This window comes from Chrysoperla carnea, chromosome 1 (assembly GCF_905475395.1).
Source record: "Chrysoperla carnea chromosome 1, inChrCarn1.1, whole genome shotgun sequence".
NCBI classification, from domain to species: Eukaryota; Metazoa; Arthropoda; class Insecta; order Neuroptera; family Chrysopidae; genus Chrysoperla; species Chrysoperla carnea.
In genome coordinates this window covers 41323543-41337849 of record NC_058337.1, presented here as the reverse complement: position 1 = coordinate 41337849, position 14307 = coordinate 41323543, and the positions used below count along the sequence as shown (strand labels likewise).

The 14307-nt window shown below is 32.8% G+C and overlaps 1 protein-coding gene across 1 annotated transcript; it reads left to right on the top strand.

Annotated features, from left to right (window-relative positions):
- Positions 1-748: 748 nt before the first annotated feature.
- LOC123297735 (uncharacterized transmembrane protein DDB_G0289901-like) lies at positions 749-13494 on the top strand. Its single transcript, XM_044879499.1, has 4 exons — positions 749-809; positions 1814-1895; positions 9950-10086; positions 10159-13494. Exons 1-4 carry the CDS (start codon positions 807-809, stop codon positions 13366-13368), a joined length of 3432 nt encoding a protein of 1143 aa, XP_044735434.1. The 5' UTR covers positions 749-806; the 3' UTR covers positions 13369-13494.
- Positions 13495-14307: the final 813 nt, after the last annotated feature.

The window sequence follows — 14307 nt, the reverse complement described above, 5'->3', positions numbered from 1 at the left end:
TTTCCACGAACTATCTATAAAAACATATCATCCATCTACCGTTTTACCATAAAACCAAAGTTAACTGTGTCTACGTTTGAAGTCATTTATTTATTTAAATAATCGGACAAACCCCCCTCCCTTAAAATTTTCAGGATTAATTTAGACTTAATCCAAGTTCATAATTTTAAAAAAATCAAGCCTTTTATCCGAAATTTCCTTGCGCTTGTACATCCTTAACTATAAAAGTTATATCTATGCCGAAAATATAAAATTCATCGCTAAGTATTGAGTAACAATAAACAAATTCAATAAACAAAATCAAAAGTAAACAATTTGAATTAAACTACTCTATGAAGAAGATCCACACAACGATGTGTCACTCACCGATGCTACTTACAATATAATAATAACTATGAAGATTTATCACTTTCACCTGCTGGAAAAAGAAGACTTTAAACAAATGGTATGGTGGTAGCTATCATACAAAGAGATTAAAATACTTAGGTAGGTAGTGTGAGTTATAGTAATATCTTGATGAACTATATAAAGACAATGATACCAGTACAATTATTATCATTTCATCTTCAAAATCTTAAGTAAAACAAACAAAAAATACTTAAGTATATACAATAATAACAATTTATATACTTAAGTCACGTAACTCCTAGTTACAATATACTAGGATTTAAAAAATAAATTAAAGGGATGTAACATTTATAAATAATTGTGATTTTTTTAAGTTTCATTGTGCCTTATATGTGATTCAGTTATCCTTGTGGTAGAAAAATATTAAGGACGTTTATTGTGAGTTAAATAGTTTCAAAATGGTACGTGATTTTCTTAAATTTTACAAACTTAATGTTTTTAATATGATTTTTTTTTATAAAACTACACTATAAAAAAGACTTCGAACTGCTAACTGTCCTACAAACTTGATCTCTCGAAATTGAGTGAAAACTGTGCAATTTTCCATACATACATTCCACTTCATATTTGATCCGTTAAAGCAAAATTGAATAGTTTTCATCTTATTTCAGTTGAATTGCTTAAGTAATGAAAAACAGAATTTTTTTTGACAGGTGATAACAGGTTCTTACGTGTATTCTTTTATGATATTTTTTATGCAATTTTTGAAAATCGTAAATTTCCTAACAAAATGGTTTTATTCTTTCTTAGCTTTAATTCATTTTTTGTAAATATTTAAAATTGTTGTGTTGAATTTTTTACATATTCTTTTATTTCTTTAAAAATTATTTCAATTAAATAAATAGAAAAATTAACGATGAAACCATAGATAAGGAAATTTATACATTTTCCGAGATTTGAATACTAGACCTCTTAAATTCACAACAAGTGGTTGAAACATTCGATTATATTTAAATGAAATTAAATTTTTCGTAATTTTTTTCAAAGTAGTTTAATTAGTTTTTTTTAGAAATTCATTAGTTTAGAATGACAACTGATGTTTGAGATGAAATTTTTTAGGATATGAAACCACTTTTAGATAAGTAATACAACAGAAGTAGTTACCTACCTGAAGACTTGAGATTCATATTCAAAAAAACTACACCTTAAATTAAATTTTTTTTACCTATCTACATTTTTTTTAATTTTTCTCTAAAATTTCGGGTTACATTTTTTATTTAATTAACAAACTAAAAATAAATTTTCAACGACAAAAATTTTAAAACAAAGAAAAACGGAAGTAGATTTAAGTAGCTCATTTTTTTATCACTTTCATTAAAAAAATGTTCATTAACATAATTATATGCACGAATTTATTTTAAATAAAAAAAAAAAATGTAATAATTTATTTATTTATTTATTACAGACGAAACTAATATTAATATGTTTATTAATATTTGGATCAACATACTCATCTAATGCCAAAGCATTTAAATCAAAACGTGAAGGTAATTTGAAATAATCATTTAATACACTTTTAAAAACATCATTTATTCATTCTGTTACACCTTGAGCCCATTATGAAACGAAATTTCTATGATTATTTCTGTCGGCTTTTTCGAATATTGCAAAAAGTAAGTTTAGTAGAAGAGGCAGTTGAAATTTATAATCGTGACCCTACTATCAAAATTTATGCAAATCAAGTTTTTCGATTTATGCCTTTTTCTTCAATTTCCGTCAGACAATACAAAATTATCGAAAAATTATATAAGTTATTCTATTAAATTGACCTCGGTTAAATCTATATTTTTAACCGACTTCAAACAAAAAAGGAGGAGGTTAACAATTCGACTGTATTTTTTTATGTGTGTTCCCTCAGAACTTGAGTGAACCGATTTTCATGATTTTTTATCTATTTGAAAGCTAGTGAAAACCATAAGGGCTTAAATTAAGTATGCACGACAAGAGGACGAATAACTCAATATCACACCAACCGAATTCGACGATTCTTTTTTTGTTGACAAATTAGTTAGTGTACTTCAGATTCACTAAAAATCACAAAGTAAAAAAAAACTTTTAACAAACAAAAAAACCGACTTCAAGAAAAAAACTTTTCCAAAACAAATTTATATGCAGTAAAATGTAAAAAAATAACGATAATATAATTTAGTTAGAATTATTGTTATTTTTGGAGTCGGTTTCAGCCAAGCTAATGTAGCAAACTGTTCTGTCAGAGTTGTTTCCTTAGCGGACACAGACTTTAAAAATAACAATAATTTTAACTACATTATATTATCGTTATTTTTTTACTTTTTAGTGTATATTAATTTGTTTTGGAAAAGTTTTTCTTTTGAAGTCGGTTTTCTTCTTGTTAAAAGTTTTTTTTTTCTATATTACCAAGCAAACTTTTTTCAAACTATCAAACAGCACACATATCACAACACAAATTTCGCTTCATTATAGGCTCACGGTCTTTGTGCTGAGGTGGATTTCTTTAACTTGGTGTATAAATTATTAACTTTCAGTAATATAAAATACTTTTATTATTATAAATATTATAATTGTATTTTTATGTTATGTTTTTTTTGTTTTATTTATATCGAAAAAAAAAAACGCAAAACAAACAAAATGAACAGACTTTCTTGTTTTGCATGGGAATTATTCTATTTATCTGGGAAATTTTTAATAGAATAATAAACCAATCAAATAAATAGAAACAATGATAAGAATTTATTTAAAAAGTTTGTTTGTATGTGAATCTATATCTGTCACTTCAAATTCAATATAAATAATAATAAAATATAATCTGAATTAATTAATTAATAATAAAGTAAAAAGATATTTTTTATCAAATGGCCCTAAAAACCAAATATTGAAAATTAATTTTCCAAAATTGTCACAATAGTGAAATTTTTTTACTATTTCTTTGACTAGTTTTTGAAATTAATCTCAGATTTTTGGATAATACTTATAGAACCCATGTAATAGTCGCCCTATTAGTTGGTTAAGGCGTAACCAATTCCGTCCGCGGTATGTTTAGGGTAGTGGGTTCGATTCCCGCCGCCGCAACAAAATTATTTTAATTAATAGTTGTGATGGGCTGGTGTAGTGCAGGTTACATGCATGAATGAGGTTCACTCAGCCTCTGTAAATGAGGAGCTGATAAATGAAATTATCAGCGGAAAGATGGTAAAACAGATATTTGGTATCACAATGGGCTCTACAGCCTAAGTGTGTCCTTCGTGGACAGCCAATATAACCTAACCTAACCTTTAGAACCCATAAACGATTTTACTTTTAATTATTTTATGCACTATTTGTAATGCCATAACGTAGCCAGAAACATATACACTCATACACTACATATTTCCTAGAGTTAATATAAAAATTATAATGTACCTTATGAGATAGCTAGTTGCTTAAGTTTTTGAATAAATAGTCCATTAATTTTTACCTGATTACGAAAAATTCATTTTAAAGTTCATTACCCATGTACATATTACTAATTATGGTAATATTAAGATAATTCTATAAAAACAATAATATCAAACGATAATTGTTGCATATAAGATAAAAACACCCTCACATTTTCATTATTTATAGGAATATCAATTTGAAATTTCCCACAACGGGGTGGTGGTTCACATTTTTTAAAATGTTTAACCGAAATCAGCAAGTCAGCTTACAACAAATTGACAAATAGGGCCGATTCTTAATAATTTGCCTAGCGTCAGAGATGGTTAGAGATATCGACAAAAACTATTACAAAATGTTGTTTAGAATATTTTTTTATACCCGTATATATTTGCATAACAAAATTCGCATATTAAAATTATTACAAGTTTATTGAAATCTCTATATATTATAAATGAGAAAGTAAGCATGTTTGTTTTTTTGTTTGTTTGTTACGGTTTCACGCTAAAATTAGAGAATGGTTTTTAATGAAACTGTACAGCAATATAGCTCATATTTCAAAATAACACATGCGATATAATTTATAAGGATATATTAATCCATACTAATATTATAAATGCGAAAGTAACTCTGTCTGTCTGTCTGTCTGTCTGTTACTCTTTCACGCCTAAACGGCTGAACGGATTTTGATGAAATTTGGTATGGTGATAGATGATAACCTAAAAATGGTCATTGTCTATAAATAATCACGCCATCGTTCTTAGGGGGTAGGCAGTAGGCAGATAACTAAATTGAGTTAGTGATTTTTAGTCGTTTTTGTTGGGACTTTTGCTCTTTCACGTCTAAACGGCTGAACAGATTTTGATGAAATTTAGTAAGGTAATAGATGGTTACCTAAAAACGGATATAAGATCAAAATGATCACGTCATCGTACTTACGGGGTAGGAAGTAGGCAGAAAACTGAATTGAGTTAGTGATTTTTTTATGGTTTTTGCTGGGAGTTTTGCTCTATCATGCCTAAACGGCTGAACGGATTTTGATGAAATTTGGTTAGGTGATAGATAGTAACCTAGAAAAGGATATGGAATATGGGGGGAGGGGTGAAAGTGGGAATGTTGCCCAGCAAAGCGGGTAGTTCACAGCTAGTAAAAAATAAAAATAAAGTTTATAAATTAATTTAATTTGACATTGGACATTACCATAAATTACATATTTCTGTAAAAATAATCAATAAAATATTTCACGGCCACCTTTTCTGATGTACTCAATGAATATTTACGACTATTATACATTTAAAAAAATAGAAAACAATACACATATTTTACCTGTGTAAAACAATACTTACCATTTTTTCGAGTGTTATAGAAAGGGGATAAGCGAAAGCAATTTTTATCAATCTTTACTTATAAACCCAGCGAAGCGGGTGGGTATCACTCTAGTATTTGAATACATAACAATATTAAAATATCAGATTGTCCAGTTTTTACATTCAATAGCACACTAATTATAAAAGTTTATTTTTTAATTTTCTACTCAAATATTTCAATATACTTGTTATGGTTATGAGTGTGGGCCAAAAGAATGAAAAAAATAAAAATACGAATTTTATAATGAAAATCGGTATGAAAAATATTCTTACCATCTCTGACGCTAGACAAAATTTTGAGAATTGGCCCTATTTGTCACTATGTAATAGGTTGAGTTTAAAATTCTGATTTTGGTAAAGAAATCTAAAAAAATGCAACTCATCACCCTGAATGATTGTGCAAAATTTCAAATCTATATCCCTATAAATAACGAAAATATGAGGATATCTTCAGCTTAAATGGGACACACTGTATGTATCTCTGCGTCACAAAATCGGTACTGAGCAAATGTAAAAAAGGTGCCATACTTTTTGCACTAAAATATATTTGGTGATATACATGTGATGTATACATTCCATAGCTATTTGGTGATATACATGTGATATACATATCAACAAAATCTTAGAGCTTTTACTGATTTAATAAATATGGATAGTTAACTTGTGCAGATTTTGTGATGCAGAGATACAATACATATCAGCGTTTACTCATACCAAATACAAACACAAAATCGAAAAATTAGTAAATATTTGTTTGGGAAATTGCAAATTTTTTAAGTGTTTAGTTCACTTTACGCCCTTGTTTAAAATGCCCCTTAATGACTAAAACCGGTCTTGTAAACTTAATTTTATCTAGTTTACAATTTTAAACATTGTAAAACACGCATTTAAGTAGTAAGTATGTACACTCTGTACATAAAAAACGCACAGATTTACATATGTAAATCTGTGCGTTTATTTATTTATTTATTTTTTTTTTTGAAACAGCTTCCATAATAAAAAAATAATTGCATAATTATTCTTGCCTCAAGCCCTTTATAAATTATACCATTATACTATATCTAAGAAAAAATTTAATCAGAAATCGCCACACGATTTTACAATTAACTAATTAAATATTTTCCGCCTTCTTAAATAATTTTAATAATAATAAATATAACTCAAATTTAAAAATTTTTAATCGATTTTAAATGAAATATTTTATATGACAAATACGTGCGCCGCACTCGCAATAAATATTTCCAAAACAAATTGTTTGATCCAATTAATCAATTAAAATTCTTAAAAGAAGCTTCAGATAAACTTTTTTTTTTAATTTTTGTTTTTATCAAGTAGGTAATTTATCATTATATATTAATTTTTATTCATAATATTTATAAATAACTAGGAAATATTACAAAATTATATACGAATAAAATATTGTACAAAAATAAAAAACACGAATAGAATTATTAATAAAACGCAAAGACTACGTAGGTACTTACTCTCTTGAGAACTTATAGAAACTACTTGATGTACTTACTCTTAGTACAGTGGCGTATCTTAAAGGTTAAAAACGTTTTATATTTACTTAAAAAAATTAAGATGATTTAACAGTTATTAATTATTGAGAATTTTTTTTAAAAATTGCAAAATGACACACGAAAATTAATGAAAATTATCTCATTAATGGTATATCGGATCCAATAACTACAACAAAATTTCTTCTTAGAATTGCATCTACTATATGATACTGCTCTTCTTATCCGATAGTTGCGGAACACTCAGTAAAATCGATAAGATGAATGTTTTTAAATAATCATACGTTTGAGCTTAGCTTTATTTTATTTAATTTTTTAAATCACGGTATGAGGCACAGATACAGACAAATGCCAAAAAACTAATATTTTTTAGAAATTTTTTAAATTATCGAGTCGTTAAATTGATCTTGGAGTGAATTAATTATAAGTGGTGAATTAAATACCATGTAAGCTTTTACGCTTCGGAACTCTGGTTCTAATTGTTAATAATCGTATTCGTTGTGTTTGTAGTCATGGTAGGGACAATAAAATCGATGCCAGCGCTTCCAGTGAATAATTTTGGCGATAAAGGAGGCTGTTATGACTAATTTTCAATACTTTACATGTTAATGTTATAGAAAATGTCAAATTATAATTATTGAAAAACATTAGTTAATTAAACTTAATGCATTAAAAATTGTGAAAATAAGAAATCAAATTGCACAAATATTATTTTTCAAATGTAAATTATCATAATTATTTATTTAAATTTAAGAGACAATAATGTTAAATTTTCAATGTAAGTCATAAATGCAATCCATACAATTATATATGCATCCATACAATTCTATAAATCAAGTAGTGTATCGTTACCATGGAAACGCCTCCTATAAAACTCACACACAGTGCGAATAATATAAGGATTGCCATTTTCAAAAATGCATTTCCACAATGTAATAATGAAAACTGTTGGTTTTGAAATCATAATAAGACAAAATTTTTAAATCATTCCTTCTTGTCCTTTTATAAATACATTATAGTTGCCAGGCAGTTTTATCGTTACTAACACCGCGCCAATTATTATTCTGTAATAATGTTATAAAACTTGCTTTGCCAGGTAGAAATTTGGTTCTTTTTTAGCGCGCATCAAGCGTTAACGTTAAAGTTCAACAAAGAAAGAAATAATCGAAATTTAACCGCCTGAAAATGAACTCTCAAAAAGCAGAACGTTTATAGCTCTCGTACATCTATTGGTACGACACTGAACAATATTATCATCTAATATATCACTGATATATGACAAAAACATTGAATGACCTATGTAAATCCTAAGATCATTATAATATTCTTCTTCTTTTTAATCTTAACACAACAAGCGTACTGTAGGAATAACAAACAACTGATAAAAACGAATAATGATCATTATTTTACAATAATTTCCTTATAAAAAGACTCGCTATGTAATTACGTATAAAATTATGAAATTTTTAGTTAAACTTTTATATGTAAAAATAATATTACTTTAACTATGAAATTATCATCATTCGTTGCATAGATAGATAATTAAATAATAAGCTCTTAGCATCTAATGGTGTGAATGTTTTTGTGGTTATTTGAATTGTTTTTGTTTTGTAAAAAGGTGACTTATGTAAACTACAAAAATGTTTGAATACTACTTCATTATACTCGTGACGTACGTCAATTTACACACGAAATAAATGTAAATTAGCCTTTAGTTTATTGAATATAAGGTGAGGTGAATATACCTACTTATTACTCTATTTAGAAAAGAACCAAGTATCTAAGGGGTGGTAGTGGACTCTATTTATAATTTTAACAAAAACTGGATTAATATTTACTATTATGATTAACATTTTTCAACTCTTGCCAATTGTTTCACGCAAGAATCTTAAGTTATTGTGTTACCGAAAGAAAAGATAATTACGAGATTAGGAAAAATAAAATTATCGAGAGACGGTAAAGATTTCTCATTTTTAATCTCGAACAAAATGGAAGTAATATGAAAAACATGATCTCATTTTATCTCATCAACAACAATTTTGGAACAAAATTTTATTATAAATGCTCATAAAATCACCTAATTAGTTCATTTCCCATTGTCTGTGCGTCTTTTTGTGGACACGATAACACAAAAACTAAAAGAAATATCGAGCTGATATTTTTATTGCGTACTCAAAAAGTAAGAACAGTTGAATTCGTAAGTGAAAGAAGATACTTTTATTACTTTGTGTGTAAGAGTGGCTATCTTTTTTTTATTTACATGACGTAATAACACAAACGATTGCTTTATCAACACTGCCTATACATAGTTCAGACAATTAATTAACTCCAACGCCAATTATTTGTTTTCATTTGTTTTTTATCGTTTTAAAACTGCCGAATTTTTCTATTCATAATAAAATTGTAAAAAACAGATACTCTAGCGAGAAATATGGTAATTTATATTGATTATCATATAAACTTCAAAATAATGCCTACTAACTTCAAGAAAATATTAATATGTAGCAAGTAAATATTTTCTGGGTCAAATAAAATCTTTAAGCAGTCAAATTTTCTGGAAATAAGTAATGAAATCATTGAAATCATCTTATTTTTGATTGATTTACTTGTTGTACGAACGTCAATAGACACATCCATTTATTGTATTATTCTAATAAGAAGATTATAGATAAATAGTTTTTTGATTTGGTCTAACGTTTATTTTTCTATTGGTTATTTGATTGCCTACTAGTCAGAATACCCTAAAATAAAGTGTTTATTAACTTTCAGATTGTGAAATGTATATTACATTTAATATATTATTACAATTTACCTCAATACACATGCAAGTATGAACATAATCATAACGAGTTTAAACATGAATAGTAATAATTTCTTTACTTTTTGATTTATATTGACTCCTGGATTTATCGATTTGTGAACAATCGAAATAAAATAGCCTTATTGATTTTCATGTATATCAAATTCAGAATTTGATATTTATAAACAATTTTCTTTTGGAGCTTGCTGAATAATTATATATATTATTAGTGTTAGCAGAGGGTATTGATTTAACAAATACCTATATTATTAATATTATACCTTAAACACAATTCGTTTGCACCCTTATGCACCCGTTTGCACCCCATATTTAAAACTTTTATTCGTTAAATTTAATCTTACTTCAACGGAACATAATTTCAAAAAAGTACCTGTAAAGTTATAATACCCGATTTTTTAAAACCAAATTGAGTAAAACTACTAAATAAATGTTTTTTTCAGCACCCATAAACAGTTATTTACCACCACCCAGTGGTCCAGTGTCCGGAAGCTATGCAGCACCACAAAGTTCTGGAGGTGGTGCTAAAACTAGTTACGATACACCACCAACCGGAGCAAATTCGTATTCAGGCCATTCTGTAAGTATTTGAAATGTATTATTATTGTGAAATAAATAAAACACTGATTGAATTATATTCACCTTATTATAGAGTGGTGGATCAGCAAGTGCTCAGTTAGGGTTCAGTGGTACAAATAGTTATCAAACAGGACCCGCTCCAGTTGGTGGGGCTGGAGGCGGACATTCATCTGGAGGTGGTGGCTATCCATCGGGGGGATCGTCAGGAGGTTACCCATCAGGCGGTGCTTCAGGAGGATATCCATCAGGTGGGTCATCAGGTGGTTATCCTTCAGGTGGTGCTTCTTCAGGGGGATATCCCTCAGGGGGTGGTTCTACGGGAGGCTATTCGTCAAGTGGTGGTTCTTCGGGAGGATATCCATCAAGTGGTGGCTCTTCGGGTGGCTACCCATCGGGTGGGTCCTCAGGAGGATACTCGTCAGGTGGATCATCAGGAGGATATCCATCAGGACCTTCTGTTGGTTTTGCATCAGGTGGAGCTTCAGCGGGAGGATATCCTTCAAGTGGGGCTTCTTCAGGTGGTTACTCTTCTGGTGGATCTTCGGGAGCCAGTTCAGGTGGATATCCATCAGCCGGTGGATCATCTGGTGGATATCCTGCTAGTGGTGCTTCTTCAGGTGGTTATTCTTCAGGTGGATCATCGGGAGGATATTCGTCCGGTGCAGCTTCAGGAGGATATCCATCAGGCCCCTCATCTAGTGGTGGCTATCCATCAAGTAGTGGCTCTTCAGGAGGTTATTCATCAGGTGGCGGTTCTTCAGGAGGATATCCATCAAGTGGTGGGTCTTCAGGAGGTTATCCATCCAGTGGGGGTTCTTCAGGTGGTTATCCGTCAAGTGGCGGTTCTTCAGGAGGATATCCATCAAGTGGTGGGTCTTCAGGAGGTTATCCATCCAGTGGGGGTTCTTCAGGGGGATATCCATCAAGTGGTGGTTCTTCAGGAGGTTATCCATCAAGTGGCGGTTCTTCAGGAGGATATTCATCAAGTGGTGGGTCTTCAGGGGGCTACCCATCGGGTGGATCGTCAGGAGGCTATTCGTCAGGTGGATCATCCGGAGGATATCCATCAGGTCCCTCTGTTGGTTTTGCATCAGGTGGTTCTTCGGCGGGAGGATATCCTTCAAGCAGTGCTTCTTCTGGTGGTTATTCTTCAGGTGGATCGTCTGGAGGTTATTCGTCAGGTGCAGCTTCAGGAGGATATCCATCAGCTGGCGGATCATCTGGAGGATATCCTAGTTCAAGTTCTTCAGGTGCATCGTCAGGAGGGTATTCATCAGGTGGTGGATCCTCTGGTGGATATCCTTCAAGTGGCGGGGCATCAGGTGGTTACTCTTCAGGTGGATCTTCTGGTGGTTATCCATCTGGCGGATCTTCAGGTGGTTTCTCGTCTGCTGGTGCAAGTGTCAGCTCTGGCTATTTACCACCTTCAAGTGCCGGAGGTTCACCACCTTCTTCAAGCTATGGAGCCCCATCACAACAATCTGGGGGATTTGGTGGAGCTGCTCCTTCGTCCAGCTACGCAGCTCCTTCTCAAGGTGGTGGTGGATCTGCTCCTTCATCAAGTTATGGTGCACCATCGAAACAATCAACTGGAGGATTTGGTGGCTCAGCACCGTCATCGAGCTATGGCGCTCCCACACAAGGTGGTGGAAGTTTTGGAGGAGCCGCACCATCTTCTAGCTATGGAGCTCCGTCAAAACAATCAAGTGGTGGATTTGGTGGTTCAGCACCATCATCTAGCTATGGTGCTCCCTCAGGAGGTTCAAGAGGAGGAGGATTTGGAGCCGCAGCACCATCTTCTAGCTATGGTGCTCCATCTAAACAATCAAGTGGTAGTTTTGGCGCACCATCATCAAGTTACGGTGCTCCAACACAAGGTAGTGCAGGATTTGGTGGAGCAGCACCGTCATCAAGCTATGGAGCTCCTTCTCAAGGCGGTGGAGGATTTTCTGGTAGTGCTCCATCATCAAGTTATGGTGCTCCTTCACAAGGTAGTGCAGGATTTGGTGGATCAGCACCGTCATCAAGCTATGGAGCTCCCTCTCAAGGCGGTGGGGGATTTTCTGGTGGTGCTCCATCATCAAGTTATGGTGCTCCCTCTCAATCTGGAGGAGGATTTGGTGGCTCAGCACCATCATCTAGTTATGGTGCACCATCAAAACAATCAAGTGCAGCTGCTCCATCGTCAAGCTATGGTGCTCCATCAAGACAATCAGGTGGTGGCTTTAGTGGATCTGCACCTTCATCTAGTTATGGTGCCCCTTCACGAGGTGGAGGATTTGGTGGCTCTGCACCATCGTCAAGCTATGGTGCTCCCTCAAAACAATCAAGTGGCGGATTTGGCGGTTCCGCACCATCATCTAGTTATGGAGCCCCTTCGGGAGGATCAAGAGGTGGAGGTTCCGCTCCGTCTTCAAGTTACGGTGCGCCATCTAAGCAATCAAGTAGTTCGTTTGGTAGCTCTTCTCCGTCTTCAAGCTATGGAGCTCCATCCAGAGGTGGAGGAGGAAGAGGGGGATCCGCACCGTCGTCAAGCTATGGTGCCCCTTCTAAACAATCAAGTGGTGGGTTTGGAGGTGCAGCACCTTCATCTAGTTATGGTACACCATCTCAATCTGGTGGTGGATTTGGTGGGTCAGCGCCATCATCGAGCTATGGGGCACCAGCCCAATCTAGTGGTGGATTTGGTGGATCAGCACCATCATCCAGCTATGGTGCACCATCCCAATCTAGTAGTGGATTTGGAGGTTCGGCACCATCATCGAGCTATGGTGCACCATCTCAATCCAGTGGTGGATTCGGGGGATCGGCTCCATCATCAAGTTATGGCGCACCATCTCAGGCTGGTGGTGGATTCGGTGGCTCGGCACCATCATCAAGCTACGGCGCTCCATCTCAAGGTAGCGGAGGATTTGGTGGAGGTTCACCATCGTCAAGTTACGGAGCTCCATCCCAATCAAGTGGAGGATTTGGCGGATCCGCACCATCGAGTAGCTATGGAGCGCCTTCTCAAGGTGGTGGAGGATTTGGTGGAGCACCTTCATCTAGTTACGGAGCACCTTCCGGTGGTGGTGGACTCGGTCCGGAATTCATGGGTCTTATTAATAGTATTGTCAACAGTGTGGGTTCGGGACCATCTAGTTCATATGGCGCACCTTCTGCTGGTGGCGGTGGTGCTCCATCGCCCAGTTATAGTGCGCCTAGCCAATCTTATGGAGCTCCTCAATCAGTGCCAGAAACAATACAACAAAAATATGACAGTAATGGTGGTTATGCTTACTAAATTATTTTAATTATTTATTTAAGTTTTCCTACGAGTATTTGTTCATAATTATGACTTTGAACGTTAATTGAAGTCTTGTAATATTTTTGTAAATATTTAAATTAAATTAATGCGTACAACAAAACGCGCTCAACAAAAGTTAATATTAATTCGATTCGTTATGTTTCATAGAAAAATTTTTTTACATTTTTTATACTTTTATAAATTATAATGTTTAGATAATAATTTTTATTTATAAAAAAAAAAATAAAAAAAATAACGTGTAAAAACACAATAAAAATTTTATATACATAAATAATCAAAATGTGTTTCTTTTTAAGAATTACTAAGACTTGTGGAATGCATCTTATGATATAGACCATTTTAACATCTTCGATCAGTTTATCTAGAAGGATTCAATTCAGAATAATAATAATAGCAGGCAGTCATCCTATAGGCAGGGTAAATACCTCGTCCATAATACACTATTCGTCCCTTTTGTGTGCTTGTCTTGTCCAACAACCACCAGGCTTTTTCTTCGTTTTTTCGCAATTATACGGTGTCCATAAAGAAGATGTATAATGTCCATCTATAATCTCTAATTCACTCAATGTGTCGCACCAATTGCCACTTAAGCCTCTTAATACTTTTTTGGCTTGTGTTTTATTGCTAATTTCGCAGAAGCAAATTTTCTCTGATCTCCATATTACTTATATTGGGCGCTCAATAGTCCTTTTTCAATTTAGAAGTTTTTTCTATATATTGTTTGCGAAGGCGCTAGTTAGTACAATTAAAAAGAAAAAATACATACCCAAAAAACTATAATACTAGCTGCTTTATAATCACGAAAATAAAGGTGCCAAAGAGGTAAGTAGAATAATTATTGACATCATGTTTCATCCTATGGGTATTTTTTTTTTAATTAGAATATAAGAAAAACCTCATACAAACGTATTCAAG